Below are 14,726 nucleotides of genomic sequence, written 5' to 3' on the forward strand. Positions count from 1 at the left end.
TCATCTATCAGATCAGCCAGAGGGGACCTGTCAAGCTTCTCATTTACAAGAAACGAATGTACGAAAGCACAATCAGTCTCTAAAATAATAGATTGATGAAGGGTGATACCTATATAAAGTCCTGCGAGGCATATTAATCGTCTAAACTGAGTGAATCCTCCACTCCCCGGCTGTTATCGACAAGATCAGGTTGGCTCCGGTATGGGAGCAACGACAGTGGCGCGTCGGCTATTTGTTCTGGCAACGGCAATGGTTGTTTTGTGGTCCATAGACCTCGATGTAATTTTTATGATTATTGAGGTACTTTTTACTTTTGGTGAATCTTTATACTAGATCCGCTCTTTTTGCAAAAAAAAGAATTTTGCAATTAAACAATTGATATTAATCGGAATAAAAAGGCACATTGTATGGTTAAACTTACGAAGGTAAGATCTTAATTGATTAATTTTCCCAAATGATAAGTGCCACACATGTGGCACGAAACAATTCGGACATGATGTATTTTACAACTAAACTTGCCATCCAAAAAGAAAAGAAACAAACAAAAAAACTGAAACTTGCCGCCCAAACAGAAAGTTGTCATGCTTGACAATTAAAGTTGCCATCCTTGCGTCACTAAACTTGTATATCATAAAAAAGGTTCGGAGTTGCCATATGTTCATGCCACATGTGTGGCACTTATCAGGGTCCTTAATTTTTCATCTATAATATTATACCGCTAACATAAAATGGAAATACATCATACTTATGAGAATCAATATCTACAAGACTAGATAAATACAATGTCAACATATATTTCATGATGGATCTTATGTGAGTAATTCGGTTTCATAGATGTTAGTGTATATTATTTTTATAAACTTATACAAATTGACTTGGAACAAGTTTTACTTAGTAAAATTTTGAAATGAAAATTAATTCGAAATAGAGGGAGTGTGTTGTAACTGCAATTTACATTTGTTGGCATTAATTATTTTCCTTCTTTGTTGTTATCCATTAGTACACTTTAATTTACTTCCTCATTTGGATGAGGAGGCAAGTCTTAACGTTGAAGTACTGCCTTCTATAGTCTTACCTACCCAGAGGTAATTTTAGGCACGTATTAAGAACTTTCCAAACATGAAAGATGATTAATTACTATAGTAAAAAAATGATATTAATCGAAATAAAAAGGCACATTGTATGGTCAAACTCACAAAGGTAAAATCTTAATTGATTAATTTTCCCAAATGATAAGTGCCACACGCGTGGCATGAAGCAATCTGGACCTGATGTTTTTTACAACTAAAATTGCCATCCAAAAAGAGAAAACAAACAAACAAAAATGAAACTTGCTATCCAAACAGAAAGTTGCTTTGACGCGTGTCACTAAACTTGCCATCAAAAGCATTTGGAGTTGCCATGTGTTCGTGCCACACGTGTAGCACTTATCAAGGTCCTAAAATTTTCATCTATAATATTATACAGCTAACATAAAATGGAAATACATCATACTTATGGGAATCAATATACACAAGACTAGATAAATACAGTGTGAGCATATATTTCATGATGGATCTTATGTGAGTAATTTGGTTTCATAGAAGTTGGTGTATATTATTTTTATAAACTTGGACAAACTTATACAAAATTGACTTGGAACAAGTTTTACTTAGTAAAAAATTGAAAAGACAATTAATTTGAAATAGAGGGAGTGTGTTGTAACTGCAATTTACATTTGTTGGCATTAATTATTTTCCTTCTTTGTTGTTATCCATTAGTACTTTTTAATTTACTTCCTCATTTGGATGAGGGGGCAAGTCTTAACGTTGAAGTACTGCCTTCTATAGTCTTACCTACCCAAAGGTAATTTTAGGCACGTATTGAAAACTTTCCAAACATGAAAGACGATTAATTACTACTCCCTCCGTCCGAAAAAGCTTGTCCCTCAAATGGATGTATCTAGCCCCAAGTTAGTACTAGATACATTCATTTGAGAGACAAGCTTGGGACAAGCTTTCTCGGACGGAGGGAGTAGTAGTCTATCTATATAAAGCTGAGCGTCCAATAGATACTGGCACTCACTTGTGTGGCGCACCACCGTATAGTCTGATGGCGATTGTCTCGCCGTTTGCCGATCTTGTAGCGCTACTCGCCTTCATCATCTGCCTCATCCATCGTTGCGGCGCAGGAGGCTATGACGCCGAGCTCTACCACCCGGTAATCTTGGTCCCTGGTTTCACTTGCCCCAACGTGGAGGCGCGGCTGACCGACGCCTATGTGCCGTCGGTGCCCCGCTGCGGCGAGCTCAAGGGGAAGGGGTGGTTCCCGCTGTGGAAAAACACCACAGACCTGGTCCGGCAGGACTACGTGCCGTGCTTCGAGGAGCAGATGCGCCTCATCTATGATCCCACCCTCAACGACTACCGGAACTTGCCCGGCGTCGAGACGCGCGTGCCGGACTTCGGCTCCGCCCACGGGTTCACCTCCAAGAACGATTCGTAAGTATACATTATGTCCAAGTACTCCGTCCATTGGAACTGTATATATACTGATCTACACTACAGGAAGTGCATACGTGTATGCTGATATGCACGGCTTTTTTGGGAAACTCTGTAGTATGCCAGACTTTTTTTCCTCTACTGTTTTTTAGGGATTTTCCTCTCCTGTTATACAGGTCTAGATCTGGAAACTGATGATCTTTACGTTGCACTCGTGGTGTTCAGGAGCCGTATCCCAACTTGTCTAGCAAGGGTCCGCGAAGAGCTTGAGTTGCTTGGGTATCGTGATGGTGATACCCTTTTTGGAGCTCCCTACGACCCACGGCACGCTCCACCGCTGCCGGGCCAGCCATCTCAGGTGTACTCCGACTATTTTGCTCGTGTCAAGGACCTGGTTGAGCGTGCGAGCGAGAAGAATCAAAACAAGCCGGTCATCCTCGTTGCGCACAGCTTTGGTGGCAAGGTCATCCTCGGGTTCGTCAACTCGACTCCCGTGGCATGGAGGAAGAAATTCATCAAGCACCTGGTCCTCGTATCGCCCACACCTCCAGAAGGTTTCCTGGGGGTGCTTGTGAGCCTCACCTCGGGACCGTCTTTCCTTGTCCCATCGGTTCCGCCGCTGCTTCTACGGCAAATGTGGAGAACCTTTGCGAGCACCCTTTTATCCCTCCCATCTCCCATGGCATTTGGTCACAGGCCAATTGTGATCACCAACCACAAGAACTACTCAGCATATGACTACAAGGACTTCCTCACGGCACTCGGTTTGAACACCGAGGTCGTGAAACGAGTGCTTTCTATGAAGCTGAGAATTGACCCACCGATGGTGCCAACTACATACCTCAATGGCATCGGCGTCAAAACGCCGGAGCAGGTGGTGTACCGGGATGGTAACTTCGACATGGCTCCCGAGAAGGTATACGGCGATGGAGACGGGACCATGAATTTGTTTAGCGTGCTTGCGTTTGTGAAGGAGCTGAGTAGGCAACAAGAAGCTAGCATACCCTTCAAGTTCGTGGAGATTGCTAATGCTACACACTTCGATATTGTTGTTCAGGAGCATTCGCTCAAGAAGGTCATGGATGTAATTCTAGAAGCAAATCGCTGAAAAGTCTTCATATGTTATTGTGTGTTTTCCTTCATATTAAGGACGTTGAAATCTGATCATGTAATTGGGCATTGTTTTTGAAGGGGGGTCATTTCAGCCTCTGCATCAATTGATGTAATTGGACATTGTTGTGGAATATGATTTTCATTTTTGGGAAGATACTGATGTGGAAAATTAATACTGCTGAAGCTGCTGTTCACAGCGATGCCATACACATCAGGTCACAACATCTGAATAGTCAAGCGTGTACCATTGGACATACATGCATACATGTTAGCTATATTGCTCAACATAACCGATGAAATACTAGAAGAAATATTGATACGCCATAAAATGAAATAAATAAATTGGTGCCACCTCGTACTCAAGTAGAGTCAATTCCGCCGTCTAGATAATACTGGAAGAGCACAGCATGCATGACCATTTATCTAGAGGAGCGGTTCGTAGTCACCTTTACAACAGCTGCTGGTCATGTGATACCAGATGCTTGTACTTCTGATCCACGTTCGCCACTCTTGCTGCCTCTGTCAAACCCTTGCTGACCACCAACTTCAGGATGTCAGCACCCTCTTTTATGGCTGAATCAATCTAGGTTCAGAGCAAAAGATGCACACACACAAAAATAAACATAAGTGCCCGGTTGTCGTCCGCAATTTAAAACAGTTTTTTGTTTATTATCTTTCTACTATGTGGAAGGAACACTTGCGTGGTCCTTCGGATATCTTCAGGTTGTGGAATACACCTCAGTCTGTAAGATTGTTTTCAGTTTGACACACCATATCTCGATGCATATCTAGTTTATCCATAACAAAATCATATAATGAAGTTGTTTTGTCGCAGAAAATACTCCCTCGTCATACTATCTAATGGAGCCTAGATTATTTTTGTTTTGCAGGGAGCATGCAGAAATATGCTAAAAATTAACTTAAATAGATTAAAGTCACTAGAACACAGAGCTTGCTTATATAGCCAAGGGTGTTGGACTCCTTAATGTTTGGTAACACTTATCCTAGTTAATGAACACAATCATCCAACAATAGAACAAAAGAAGGTGTTTCTAAATTAATTCATTAAGAACTACACGAGAATTAAAATTGGATAATAAGAATAAAGCATAACATTAAACTAGAACACAAGGATTATAGCAATGGAGATTTTATACCCGTTCACGACCAGTCTTGTTGAACTTCTGAAGCACAAAAGCTTTGGGATCCATCTGACCAGGCGGACGTCCAATCCCTACATAAGACAAATGTTAAATTTTGGTACAGAAAAGGAAAAGGAAACCTGAATCCTGCAGTTGTCAAACCTACCAACCCTTAATCGGCCAAATTCTCGGTTCTTGCGAAAATGGTATATCACACTCTTCAACCTGATAAACTAACAAGGTAATTGTTTCCTGTCAAGATCAAATGAACACCTTGTCTACAGAAATCAGATAGATTTGAGAGACTAATGGTCTGCTCACACACATAAAATAATTTAAAGATAGAACACTCTATTCTATCATACTGATTAAAGAGTGTGCTCATGTTCAGAAGATTTTGTTTTTCAGTAACTGACTAGACATCACAGGCTATGTGAAATGGCAAGTAAAACAAGTAAGGATCATGTTGAGATGTAAGAAAAAAGGTGCATGCAGGGATACAACAACAAACAAGAAATGTAGTTGCTGGAGTAATGAGCTACAGAACGGAAGAAAAGCTGCCATATGCTTTATCGAAGGTAAGCACCATATTGTTTACCAGCTCAACGAGACAGGTACCCCCTAAGGGCACACAGGCAGGATAGGTCCAAGTACGAATATCACAATCTTGAAAACTTAACCTGATGAATTCCAGAGCTACTGCTTTTCTATTTATGTATTTAAACACAACACAGAAATACAAGGTTTTCCCTTTGGAAACTTTTGACACACAAATAGTGAAATAGAACTCTTTCACAAAGCACGTAAATGTAAGGTTTACTGACCCATTGTGACGTCCATATCCGCCTTTAGGTTGTAAACGAAGAACTCCACATGGCAGGTCTGTGTCATCATATGCCTGAAACTCATACAGCAAATAACCCAGTTAGCCAATCTAAGGTGTCACCAAGGAAGATTGGATCATAAACACGTACCACTACGACACGGTGGAGTGGAAGCTTATAATAGGCAGCAAGTGCACCAGCCTGTAATAAGAAAGAAAGGTAGGGGTGTCAGGATCACAGGCATTTAACAAGTCATCACAGTTCACTGTCAGGCCAGTTACAATGAATTGCGTGCATGGGAAGGAAAATGTATAGAAGGTAGAAATCATAAAGAAAAATCTTTCAAAAGTGTTCCTTACAGATTCACCGCTGAGATTTATATATGTTTGAGGCTTGGCAAGCAAAACAGGGATGCCATCAACCATCCCTGCATCAATAGAAATGAAAGCACCTTCAGTTCAATTCAACACTTTGTACTTGAAAATAGAGCATCAGTTACCCTAAAAGTAAAGAGGAACGTTATTTCTGGGAGCATATGGATGGAGTGAAACCTTCACCAAATAGTGCTTTGAAGTGATTTTTGGTCAGGGATATGTTCTGAGACTCTGCAAATGCATCTATCATATCAAACCCAACCTGCAAGGTGAAACAACATAAATTAATTATGACAATAAAGTTGAGCCACCTGAATTTCAAACAGAAGATGAGAAGCAGAACTTACGTTGTGTCTGGTGGATTGGTACTTCTCACCAGGGTTACCTAGGCCAATAAAGAGCCATGGTTGGATTGCCGAGCATGATGGTGATGATGAGGAAGAGACATACCGCTTAGAAAGAAAGGGAGCAAGTCTGACCCAAAGCTTTCCCCGCATCATTTACAGGAACATAGGAATGTAAACAGCCACAAGTGCAAAGCCTGATGGCAAAATCTGCAAACGAAACCAATTTGTTCTTTGAGTGCTCACTAGACATGCTGCAACAAACAAGAGGCCGAAACATAACCCGACACAAGCCCTGCACATCACATACTAGCATCAAGTTAATGCTAGGTACATCCATTTGAGAGACAAGCTTGGGACAAGCTTTTTCGGACGGAGGGAGTACTATCTTATTATACATCACTAAATGACCTCCACTATTGATGTAACAGCATATCGAAATAAGCAGCTAACAGAAACTGAATATGGCGCATACTTTGGCACTGAAGCGATGCACACTGGCCACAGTAGAACCGAAGCGCTGAAGTGCTTCACTAAGCGAGTAAATGCAAGTATCCGAGGCAGAAACAGCTCGAACAGTCATGGAAGGAAGCACATTTGTAATCATCGCGTCTACTAGCTTAAGCATTTCATCAAACAGATGCCAGTCACATGACTGCAACACTAACACGCACCGGCCTCATCCTAATGCCCGCGTTGCAAAACTATCCTGAACTCCAGATCATGGATTTGATCGGACCTTCGGCTTTGATTAGCCACCAGGAAATGCTAATCTCCCAAATGCAAGCCGCCGTTACAGTTGACGATTCAAGTGCAAAGCGAGAAGGGGAAACCAGAGAACGCTTACAGGTCGGCTGCAGAGGGCGCGACCCCGAAGCCCCGCGACGGCGACGGCACGGACAATCAGCGAACTTCTCCCCCACCGCGCAGCAAGGCCCAGCGGCGGCGGACGCGCGCGGGGTTCGGAACCGGAGCTGCTTGGCGAGGACGGCAACGGCGCCGAAAATAAGCTCGGCGCTGAAGCCCGCCACGCAGGGAAGGGTGGGCGCTCCACTGATGCACCTGGTCCCCTCGGCACGCTGTGGGTTGGGAGCGGCCGCCGGCTCCAGCGCCGTCGCGTCGCCTTTCTTCTCCGTCCGGGAGGGTTTGAGAGTAACTCATGGGTCATGGCCCATTCTGTGTGGGCTTTTGGTTCATTCATCCGTTTGCTTCATTTTGCTTTAAAAAAAAGTCCGTTTGCTTCAAAAGAATGAAGGAAAATAAAAGTGAAAAAAAAAAACTTTGAACTCACTTTCAAAGGGAAAACAAAGGATTTTGACATTCCACTTGGACCTCTTTTCAGATTTCCTACGCACAAACTATCTAATTATACCGCTTCATGTGGTTGGAATTCAACTTACTATGTGTAGTAGTAAAAAAAATGTCTTCTCCAATTCTTGGGAACCAACCACGTCAGTTTTGAAAATTGATGTGTTTTTATACCCTCTGTTTTTCACCTACATGCTTATCAAATTGCCGCATTTTTCCTACTCTAAGGTGTCAAAATGCTGCAGACCAAATAGACCCTATCACTCAGTAGATGTCACTTGGTATTTGAACTATATATTTGTTTTACAGCAAAAAGTCATGACTGCTATTAAAAAATGTTTGCTAAAAAGGGTATGTACATTTTTCCGACATGTATACACCAAGGAAATATACATTGCATTTGTAGAGTCAATTCTTGTAAGGTTCAAGAAATTTAGGGTATGCATCCTCTTTATTCAAGTTGTTCAACACCAAGACAGATATATCAGGATAACGTGAAAAGTATACCCCCATTTGGAATGTGAAAACTCAAAAAGGTGCTAATATAAAAGCAACAGCAACTGAATTTCACGTATCTTAAAAATCAATCAATATCTTAATGAAGAAAAACCATATGAAACCTTCGAAAATGGTGTTTGGATGTCATATAGGAAAAATACACGAAATTGTATACACATATATTAGAGAATTTAATTTCCTCCATCCGTATGAAATTCAATGGATTCTAGGATAGCTATTCCTTTTTGCTAATCAGCACAAGAAGGCATTTTTATTGGAATCCTATCCTTTGAAGCTAATCATTTGTTACAAAATGGGGTCCTAAAATAGTACATGAAACCGAATCAATGTTCATCCGTTTGAAGATGTCTGTGTGCTTTGATGAAAACCGGTGAATAAAATAGATAATGTGTGTCATGTGGTTGTTGAAAACTAAAGAATAAACATAGATATACATTAAAAGTAAAATAAGAAAGTTGAGAAAAAAATACAAAAATCAGGTGACAGATATATTAGGATAACGTGAAAAGTAGACCTCAATTGGAATGTGAAAACTCAAAAGAGTGCAAATAGGAAAGGAAAGACAATTGAATTTCATGTATCTTAAAAATCAATCAATATCTTTAGCAAGAAAAACCATATGAAACTTTTTTTTCTTTGAGAATGTGCCTGGATGTCACATAGGGAAAATACACGAAATTGTACACACATATATGAGAGATTTTAATTTCCTCCATCCGCATGAAATTCAGTGGATTCTAGGATAGCTATTTCATTTTGCTATCAGCACAAGAAAGTATTTTTTATTGGAAACCCTATCCTTCGAAGTTCAAAGCTAATGATTTATACCAAAATGGAGTCCTAAAACAGTACATGAAACCCAACCAAATATTCATCCGTTCGAAGATGTGGCGTGGTTTGATGAACAAATAGATATTGTGTGTCATGTGTTTGTTGAAAAGTGATGAGTAAAAAATATATACATTAAAAGTGAAATAAGAAAGTTGAGAAAAAAATACAAAAATCAGGTGATAGATATATTAGGATAACGTGGAAAATAGACCTCAATTGGAATGTGTAAACTCAAAAGAGTGCAAATAGAAAAAGAAAGACAATTGAATTTCACGTATCTTAAAAATCAATCAATATCTTTAGGAAGAAAAACCATATGAAACCTTTTTTTTCTTTGAAAATGTGTTTGGATGTCACATAGGGAAAATACACGAAACTGTACACACATATATGAGAGATTTTAATTTCCTCCATCCATATGAAATTCAGTGGATTCTAGGATAGCTATTTCTTTTTGCTATCAGCACAAGAAAGCATTTTTATTGGAAATCATATCCTTCGAAGTTCAAAGCTAATGATTCATACCAAAATGGAGTCCTAAAATAGTACATGAAACCCAACCAGATATTCATCCGCTCAAAGATGTCACGTGGTTTGATGAACAAATAGATAGTGTGTGTCATGTGTTTGTTGAAAACTGATGAGTAAAAATATATATACATTAAAAATAAAGTCAGAAAGTCAAGAAAAAAATATAGAAATCACTAGGAGGGCTTGAACCTCATAGCTTGTGGTTAAGAGCCACATGGTCTGGCCAACTAAGTTATTCTAGCTCTTTTGCCTAAAATATTTTCAAATCATTATGATATCTTCAAGATCAAAATGTCTTTTGATGAGAAAAAATAACATACACAAGTAACGTGACTGCAAAGAGTACGATGGTTGATGCTTTTTTGAAGGATTTTAGTACTAATACACCAAAATGGTAAACTGATATGTTCTTTTTTTAGGACCAGGGATTGCAACCATACATCAGCACAAATTCTAGGGTTGGTGCTACTTGTATCTTATATGTTCTTAAAAACAAGGAAACTTGCATCTGCGTATGATATAATACACCCCAATACAGAAATAAGACTGCCACTTTGTAAGAGGCTTCAACACTTCATGATATATGATACTTCCCATGTCATAAACTCATAAAGTCATAAATACACGATGCACATTTTAAAGAGCAATCAAAGACTAAATAAACCTCTTCTCGGAGTTCTTCTCCTTTTGTAAAGGATAAGATCTATTATAAAAATTCATCGAAAGTGCAAAGCAACTCACATATACTAAAATTTATCGAGACTTCGAGACCACCGAACGACCACTACAACCTCAACAACATATTCGATACAGCCAGGAGGTAGCGAAAAACAGAAAAATCTTAGTCCGTGTTCGAATGTCAAGGAATCTGCAACATGGATACCAAAGATGGTGCCCTAAACCGGTTGCTCAAGTTGCTGATGTGATATCTCTATTTTGCAGAGGTGATTCTCAACTAGACTAAACACAGATTATGTCCATACTCACAAAGGGAGAAAAACTAACTGATCGATGGCATGTAATAATCAAGCTTCTTTCCATGCTTTACTCTTAGTTGGATCTCAATCTTAATGGGTTCCTCAGACACAATTGCACATTGTCCGGTCAAGTGCAAAAAAGGATCTTGCAACTGTCATCATTATAGTTGCCACTAACAAATCAGTAGTGTTGTCATCAAAGCAAAAATTTTTCGTAAAGGAACACCCGTGTTAACTAATTTGGCAGAAAGGGCCACCTTGCAAATCGTTGACAAAACTACTACTCCCGTGGCACCAGCGCTAGGTGACTCATGGCACTTGCCACCATAGGGGATGGTGATAGGTATTGTTCATGCACTATTTATCCATGGGACGATTTTCACGAGCTGAAATGAAAACGGGGATGGTAAACAATACATGCCGCTGCGCCCTACGGCAGCATGTAATATTGTTCATGTGGTTGAATAGTAATTAAAAAGAAGTTAGTAGAAAAATTCAAAAACTGAATGTTTTGGCAGCAAAGATGATCGAGGGTTATAAGTGTGTGTCCAACCAGGACATGCACTTTCTGTGGCGGCAGCTCCTTGTGATGACCTCGCAGATCTTTTCCATAACGAATTCCATCTCAAGTGATTGCAAATTGACGTCGTGAAGGTATTGATTTTTTAAACGTTGATGTTTGCCCACGAGATTGGAGATGTGGTAAAAAAACAAAAGCTTTCAGCATCCCAACCCTATGCTTCGCCGATGGATACAACCGAACAATTTATTACTAAGTTTATACAAACTAAGAAACACTGTGATACCATAAAAGTGTGACGGGCGGCACAAAAAATACTAAGAACTAAAGAAGCCTAGTAGTAGCACACAATCCAATATGGAACATCAATTCATTGGTAATCCACTGTTGGAGCCAAGCTCCATATGATCATTTGTGTCTATGAACGTGAGACATGAATTATCCTAAACTCAAACAGACTTGGCGTAACTACAGAAAATACTTAGGAGTTTTGGGTGGACTAGTTGGGATAGAGAAGGGTACTTGCATTTGGTGTGGGAGAGTTGTTGGCCTCGAAGAGAAACATGCTCTGTTAATGCAAGGGTCTTGTAAAAAAATTACAAATCTAGTTACCACATGATGAAAGGAAATATCTTTTAAAACCCTAGTCTTGCCAAGAGGTAGTTTCTGTAAACATACAAGATACTGCAATGGTTTTTTTGTGTGTGGCAAAGTTTGATGCATATATGATGTTGGTCACCAGAAGTTCAAAAAAAAACACAAAAAAGTATAGATTCTTCATGGACGTACTTCCATATGATTTTTTTTGAGCTAAACCCTAGCCTTGCCAAGAGGTCTTTTCTGTAGCCATACATGATACTGCAATGTTTTTTTGGGGGGCATAATTTGATGCATATATGATGTTTTTTTTGCGGGGCAAAATGATGTTGGTCACTAGGAATTTAAAATAAAAATGGAAAATCGCTAGAAGGAGGGCTCGAACCTCCGACCTTGTGGTTAACAGCCACACGCTCTAACCAACTGAGCTACTCCAGCTGTTTTGCTTTTAAAATTATTTACGTTTATAAAACTCTGGTGGAAGGTGTGACAGGACAATACCTAGGTTGATTGTTACTGGTTGCAGGTTCACACGTGACATCTTCTGGTAAGTTAAGCATTGTTGGGCCAAGTTTATTCCCGGACCAGCGCGTAGGTGCGGTGCACGCATGTACCGGAGGTAACCGGACCCGTCACTCTAAAGTCTGAACCAACAACCACGTCGTCGTCGTGTATGAGGTCCGCCTCCTCAGTTTCAGTTCGTAGAGGTGCATTTTTTTCGGTGATGACTTGTTCATCTCTACTTCTAGGTGATGCCATGCTAATCCTATTCTAGGTGAAATGGTGCAACGCTAATCCTATTCTAGGTGATGCCATGCTACTATGCTGAACCGCCTGCAAATGATGCTTGTAGATCATGGTCACACAACTAGAGCATGACGACACGTTAGGAAGAAACATCCTTTTTCTTGCGGGGAAAGAAATATCCATATTACTTGCGCTAGTCTCATCCTGCTATGTTTTTCCTTTTTCTTTTTTAAAAGAGGTTGAAGCCTCGGAATGCATCAAAAGATGCACTCGGTCATCTTTATTAAATTATTCAATAAAGATCTGCAAAAAATATACATCAAACATCTCGAAGCTACCACTTCACACCTATAAACTCGACAATGAGGATGTCATCACAACGCCCCATCATCTAGAACATGATCATCACCGAGCCGCCCGCATGGCGTACCGGAGCATACTTCCGGTCCAGTAGACTTAGGGTGTGTTTGGTAGCATGTATGGACCTAGCCTAGTTGTTCTCCTCTCATACATGCTGAGTGTAAACATGCTGAGTCCATGCAGTTGTTGTTGTTTGGCAGCGATGTATGCGCTAAGACATGCTGAGCAGAGACTTTGTTTGCCAACCTGCATGTGTTCAGACATGCTGAACAATTTCAAATTCTAATTTTCTGAATGATGAACAAAATTGAAACAACATGAAAACAAATTTAAACATATTTTCATAATTTAAACAAAATTCGAAATACTAAAGATTTTTCAAAATTATTTAAAATTTAAAATTCTGAACATATTTAAAATTCTGAACTTTTGAAAATTTGAACAAATTTTGAATATTTTATAATTTTTTTTGAAATTCTGTTTTTTTTCCAAAATTCAAAAACTTTTGATTTTTCTAAATTCTGAACCTTTTTAAATTTTTGAAAACATTTATTGAAAATTCAAACAAAATTTGAAATACAGAACATTTTTTTGAAAATTAAAACAATTTTGAAATTTTAAACATTTTCAAAAAATTGAAATTCTGAACGATTTCGAAATTTAAACAATTTTTGTAATTCTAAATATTTTTCAGAAATTTGAACAAATTTTGAAATTATGAACATTTTTTTGAAAATATAAACATATCTGAACGCGATCCGGTGGATGGGGACGAGGGTTAGGGCCAGCATGGCTGCCTTCATGCACCCTGTTTGGGGTGCATGAGATGAGCATGGTTGAGGGCCCTTTTATGCATGAGATGGGCATAGCTCAGGTGAGCCCGTGCACCCTACCAAACAAGCAAAAGCGGGTCGGATTGGGAACTTTTGCCCTCATACACCCTACCAAACACACCCTTAAGCGCACACAACATGCACACACTTCAGAAGCCGCCACCACCATCGAACAGTCGACTCATCTTCAAGGTAGAGATTCGCATTATCCTTGCCAAGCCAGCCGTCGACACCGCTATGGCGCCAAATGGTGCCTCCACTGTGTTCATCCATCAAGATGCATTTGTAGCCGAGACTCCACTGCGCCATGTCGCCGAGACCCGTCGTTGAAGCGGTGTATAGGACACCGCTCCACTTCCTGACCCCTCCAGCGGCTGCTCCAAAACGACGCTCCCATGAGGGAAAACTACGCTAAGCGTGGCCATCATTCGATCCGGGAGACCCGGGTCTAGGGTTTCCTCTAGAGTAGCCCGAGCGAGGAGACGAAACCTGCAATGATGATACCTTCATCAAGGTAATAGCATGTAGACGCCGCCGTCGCCCGCCATGACCGAAGTCGGTTCAGTTTTCATTGGTAGTCATGCCTACCCTTCCTCATCGTCGGCAGTACCCGGTGTGCTAGTTCTCCCCCCTAACTAACTACTGGTTATCGTGCTGCCATGCAGCAGCAGCCACCGATAGACACTACACATCACCTCCCAGCCTCAAGCCATAGCAGATCCCACTCAGTCGGCATGTCGCCCCGAAGAACGAGGGCACCGTGACCATAGCACCGTCGTCGGGCCATCGTCGGCTGCCCTCACAGCCACCAGCAGCCCGGCCACCACCGCTCCGAGGCCGCTGCCCCAGGATCAAGCTCCGCCTCACTCAAGGCCAATGTCCAGGGTCGCAACCATGCTACAGGCCGGAGATCTCCTACGAGGACGAGGAGACGAGGGCCAATTGATCGCCCTCCGCCAGGCAGGTCTTTTGCCTGCGAGTTGAAGGAAATATGCCCTAGAGGCAATAATAAAGTTGTTATTTATATTTCCTTATATCATGATAAATGTTTATTATTCGTGCTAGAATTGTATTAACCAAAAACTTAGTACATGTGTGAATACATAGACAAACAAACTGTCACTAGTATGCCTCTACTTGACTAGCTCGTTGAATCAAAGATGGTTAAGTTTCCTAACCATAGGCACGAGTTGTCATTAGATTAACGAGATCACATCATTAGAGAA

General features: G+C 40.6%; 2 protein-coding genes and 1 non-coding gene across 4 annotated transcripts; 1 reads left to right on the forward strand and 2 right to left on the reverse strand.

Annotated features, from left to right (window-relative positions):
- The first annotated feature begins 2,074 nt into the window (after positions 1-2,074).
- On the forward strand, positions 2,075-3,599 carry LOC125540259 (lecithin-cholesterol acyltransferase-like 1). Its single transcript, XM_048703848.1, has 2 exons — positions 2,075-2,480; positions 2,706-3,599. Exons 1-2 carry the CDS (start codon positions 2,092-2,094, stop codon positions 3,586-3,588), a joined length of 1,272 nt encoding a protein of 423 aa, XP_048559805.1. The 5' UTR covers positions 2,075-2,091; the 3' UTR covers positions 3,589-3,599.
- A 98-nt stretch (positions 3,600-3,697) lies between these two features.
- Positions 3,698-7,452, reverse strand: LOC125540260 (CRS2-like protein, chloroplastic). 2 transcript variants are annotated; one of them, XM_048703850.1, is made up of 9 exons: positions 7,125-7,452; positions 6,281-6,487; positions 6,111-6,195; positions 5,919-5,986; positions 5,710-5,760; positions 5,560-5,633; positions 4,902-4,960; positions 4,751-4,827; positions 3,698-4,126 (listed from the first exon to the last, which is right to left on the reverse strand). In XM_048703850.1, the coding sequence occupies exons 2-9, from the start codon at positions 6,431-6,433 to the stop codon at positions 4,058-4,060; spliced, it is 636 nt and encodes a 211-aa protein (XP_048559807.1). In that variant the 5' UTR covers positions 6,434-6,487; positions 7,125-7,452; the 3' UTR covers positions 3,698-4,057. The 2 variants fall into 2 exon arrangements, with proteins under 2 accessions (XP_048559807.1, XP_048559806.1); XM_048703849.1 differs by having other exon boundaries at positions 3,698-4,176.
- A 4,472-nt stretch (positions 7,453-11,924) lies between these two features.
- TRNAN-GUU lies at positions 11,925-11,998 on the reverse strand. Its single transcript has one exon. It is a non-coding gene; the product is annotated as a tRNA-Asn (tRNA).
- Between the last annotated feature and the right edge of the window lie 2,728 nt (positions 11,999-14,726).

The sequence above is a fragment of the Triticum urartu genome, chromosome 2 (genome assembly GCF_003073215.2).
Source record: "Triticum urartu cultivar G1812 chromosome 2, Tu2.1, whole genome shotgun sequence".
NCBI classification, from domain to species: Eukaryota; Viridiplantae; Streptophyta; class Magnoliopsida; order Poales; family Poaceae; genus Triticum; species Triticum urartu.